This window comes from Buceros rhinoceros, unplaced genomic scaffold, assembly GCF_000710305.1.
Source record: "Buceros rhinoceros silvestris isolate BGI_N320 unplaced genomic scaffold, ASM71030v1 scaffold20087, whole genome shotgun sequence".
NCBI classification, from domain to species: Eukaryota; Metazoa; Chordata; class Aves; order Bucerotiformes; family Bucerotidae; genus Buceros; species Buceros rhinoceros.
The window spans coordinates 33,481-37,788 of NW_010423014.1; the positions used below are offsets into that span (position 1 = coordinate 33,481).

Consider the following 4,308-nt stretch of genomic DNA (forward strand, 5'->3'; position numbering starts at 1 on the left):
CCGGAGATTCCGGCTGGGTGGCTGCCATTACCAGAAGTAACACTTCACAGTTTTAAAAGACACAAACCTGCTAAGAATTACCTTTACTGTTCTTAAACACAGTTTGACTTTTACAGAAGTAATTCAAAAACAGAGAGGAAAGTAATGTCTTAGATTATCCCAAATAACCATAAGCATATCATTGTATGTTAAGAGACTGTACTATTGAGCCCCATGGAAGGCAGTGGAGAATGATATAATTTCTCTAAAATTAAGTTAAAAGTAAGATCCAAATCAGATTCCCTGCTTAAATTGTTTTAGAGGGGCACAATGATTTGATGTATAAACTATGACAATTTGAGGGGAATGCAAATGCACAAATTTGGTTAAGAACTATCTGGAATCAATCAAGTCACAAGCTAAAACCAACATTTTAAGGTCATTTATTAAAGTGCAATCCATACAAAACAGAAAAAAAAGTTTGTTACCTAGATTTGTTTTCTTGCTTCTCACTTTTTCAAGCTCCCGTTCCAACTCTGCCACTTGGTATTCCACTGCAGAAGATACACCTTTTAAAACAGAAGACAGTATCTTCTTTTGGATGAGACTAACTATAGTACCGTAAGACACTATGACAATTCAGATTTAGGAAGCATCACAGTAATACTTGTGGCTTTAAACTGTAGGTGTTTCTTTGAGACTCTCCAACCACTTTTCAAAAAAGAGGCTTCATCAAGAACCCTCTAATTCTGTCTAACCAGAAGGGTTTAACACATCAGAGGTTTCGCGGTGTGACCTTCTGTGAACCCGGCTTATTCTGCTGGACCAGCTGCTGTGAGAAGTAAGAGAACCTTCCTGAACTGTCACACAGGTCCAAAAACCAGTTATGGTGTGGCAGACTGACACAGGATAGCTCAAATGCCTCATTCCTGTATCTCTCCGATTCATTTATCAAGATGTAAAGAATCTCTCAATGACCTTCAAGGGCATTATTATTTAGCAACTCAAAGACAAAATAGACCCTTGCCTCCAAACTAAGCTGGTGGCTGGATCTCCAGTTTCAGCTTCTGCTCATCCCTTTCCGCAGTCCTTTTTACTCAGCAAACTGAAGTTTCCATACCGATGACCTGCTCATTGACACATCTTCTGCTCCCATCAGTTTGCCTGATTTAGTCAGTCTCTCTGTGTTGCAGAGCTCCCTCCGACAACCACAATTAGATTTTGCCTCACAACAACCCACAAGACCATATTTGTTCACTTTCCTTTTTACAGTTTACGGCACACACATGCTACTGTTGTGCAACTCCTCAAACTCTCTCCTCTACACCAGCTCAAAAGTGAAAGCTGTAATATTAATTCCTCTGTCCCTTGCTAATTTTCTGCCTAGAAGTTGCTCGGCAACTGTTCCTCCTATCCCTACATAGGCTGTAGGTTACCCAGCCCATTTTACCTCTCCATCCTTTTTCTCTTCAACCTGCCATTCTCTTCCAACCACCCATCTTTTCTACCAAAAGCACACTGTGGTTTCTCTCCTTGATTCCAGTTCCTTTACAAACACTACATAGCATTCAAGAAATGACAAAGCTCTGAAATGCTGACTAGAGATCTACTGTTTCAGTTCTGACCTCATTATTTCTACTCGAGCTTTTACTCTTTCCAATCACAATCTGGAAATATTCTTCCTGGGACAAGTTAGAAACACTGTCCACTCATCTTTGCCCCACTTTCATCCCTTTTATTTCTGAACAAATCTCACCTGAAAATAAGCTCAGAGGGCTCGTATTTTCCCTGTCGAATACAGGCCAGTCTTGCTCTGTGAAAACACTCTGTGGCAGTTACAGTTCAAGTCCTTAATAAACCCTAAGTGCTCTCTGTTATCTCCTGTCTTGATTTCCATTGAAACTCTTCACCTGCTGCCCATTCCTTGCCCTCCGCCTCACCTTTGATTGTGGGCTAACCTGTAACAACACCACATTCCAGATTTTTTTTCCCTCCCTCACACAGTCTCTAATAAATTTCTAGGAGTTTAATAGACTTGCCCAGGTTTTTATCTTGTATCTTTATCATTTGCCTACAGAAACTAAATAGCACTTAGGTTGCTGGCACACTAACATTTCATATATCTCACTATTTCCTTATTTTCTATTGTCTGCTCACCCATCCAGCAATGTCAGAACAAGATCAGAAGGCAAATTTCTCAACCCATCCAGCCCCCACATTCTCCATATTCCAGGCAGTGAGGTCCTACCTGAAAACCAAGACATACGAGAATATATCCTAGAATTTTTTTTAACCTTTTACTCTTTGTATTTCACAGTGTTAATACTGATTTGTTCAATGCAGTCCAATTATCAGTGAGACATCCAATTGCTTCAAAAGTTATTTTTAAAATGTTTAATTCGATGCTTCTTTCACACACATTTCTGCACATATCTCATAACCTCTGTGCTATGCCTAAACATTTAGCTTTTATATCAGTGACATAACGTATGTGGCAAAATTTACAGGGCTTCAAATATACAAGTATCTCAAATCCCAGGACTAATCATTAAGGCCTACAAATACTGATTTGTAACAACTTCTATTCACTTGAAGTGCCAGCAAAATGAATGTCAGTTTAATTTCCCAGTGGTTTTAAAATAAGTAATCATAAGTGGGTTTTCAGAAAACGTTTTTTAAAAAAATCTAATTATTGTTACAAAAATAGGCTTTTATAGTGATGCATTTCCTCTGAAAAAAGTCTAAAATATCTGTTTTATGGAATGACTAATTACTATGAATTGAGAAAAAAGATAGCTATAGAGGTCAGTGGGAAAAGTCTCGAGAAATTTAATGGAAACAGTTGAAGAAGAAAATTCAAGTTAGTATCTGACATTTTCTTCTCCATAATTGATTTTGGGGTGTGTCAGGACAAGCTTTATTCCAAATACATGTTCCCACCCATCAATATAAAAATCCCGAGCTCAAAACACCAATATTCACGGGAGTCTTCCCAACAAAGTCAGCTTCGTCGCTTTAGATCCCTAAGACGCTTCAGCAGAAATTCTGATTCATATTTAAGTGCTGTTATAGTTCCTCCTTAAAAATATTAGCAAACAACAGGTTGCTATACAAAAGGATATTTTACAAGAGGGGAAGGCAAACTTTCAGATCAGTCAAAAGAGTATCTGCAAAGGATGCAGCTAAATTCTTAAAAGCTCTATAACATTAGCTTTATTTCAAACACGCACAAAGTTCAATGTCAGCGCTGTCTAGCCAATAAATCAAACTGGTAGACAAGACTTGTTTGGACTAGCAGTGAAAAGTTAGAAGGGATTCTCCAAGAAAGCCACAAAGCAGCTCATTTAAGGTCAATTTAACGGTATTATTCTGTTTTTCTTCCAGCCCCGACATAAGATTTCAGTACCTCAAAGGAAATTGTAAGAGTATCTATTTGCATTCCCCCTAGGTGATTGGCAGTTCAACACCAATTAGTTCAAAATTACACTGTTACTAGCTCGCAATAAAAACAACACCTTTCATCTTTCTTACATAGGTAAGGATACCTTCAGAGCCAATAACTTTGATCAAGTAAGTATTTTTGATCCTACCCCACCCATCTCTTTGGATTCAGGAAAACTAATAGCTGAAGGCAACTTTTTTCTTTTAATATAAAAAAAGTCCCAGCTTTATTCTTAGACTGTAGGAGTGATGTGGGTAGTGAAATATAATACACTGGAAACAAACATTTTCCAAAAGCCCAGTATCTCTTAAACAGATAAAAATACCAGGGTAGATAACATGATCAAACTTTCCCCTCCCTCCTCCTCCAATTTTCAATTATACACCGTAGACATCTGAGAAGGGGGAAAATTAGTTTCTGCAAAAAAGATACGCAGTTTCACAGATTTATTTTCAAATATGAAGAGCTTTACAGAATACTCTAACAACTGCATCACCACCACCACAGTTACATCTGTATGAATCCAGAACAGCCCAAGCTCACACAGATGAACTTGTTCCCTCCTCTAAAAACAGAGACTTTACCCAGCCTACTGAGTGGGCACAGCGATTCACGGTACCCCCTTTCAATGTCCACGCATTGTCTGAGGAAACACCAAGAGCAAATATGGCATGATACATTTTTTAAAAAAATCAGCATTGACAATCATTAAATATCACTTAAGCCTGTGTTCAGGTCCTTTTCAGTTTTAACAAAAAATTCAACAATTTGGATACTCATAAATGGAGAATATACTTCAGAACACTTCACAGCAAAACTGCACAGCACATACATGTCAACTGCTACAACTGTGGAAGAGTTACAACAGCCATGGCACGGGAAGAGCG

General features: G+C 38.2%; 1 protein-coding gene across 1 annotated transcript in view; it reads right to left on the reverse strand.

Moving 5' to 3' along the window:
* Nucleotides 1-4,308, reverse strand: part of LMBR1 (limb development membrane protein 1) — a 22,039-nt gene that overhangs the window by 10,720 nt on the left and 7,011 nt on the right. Inside the window, exon 5 of the mRNA XM_010140286.1 lies at nucleotides 468-548. Within this exon, the coding sequence (XP_010138588.1) occupies nucleotides 468-548 (81 nt within the window). The remainder of the gene's footprint in view (nucleotides 1-467; nucleotides 549-4,308) is intronic.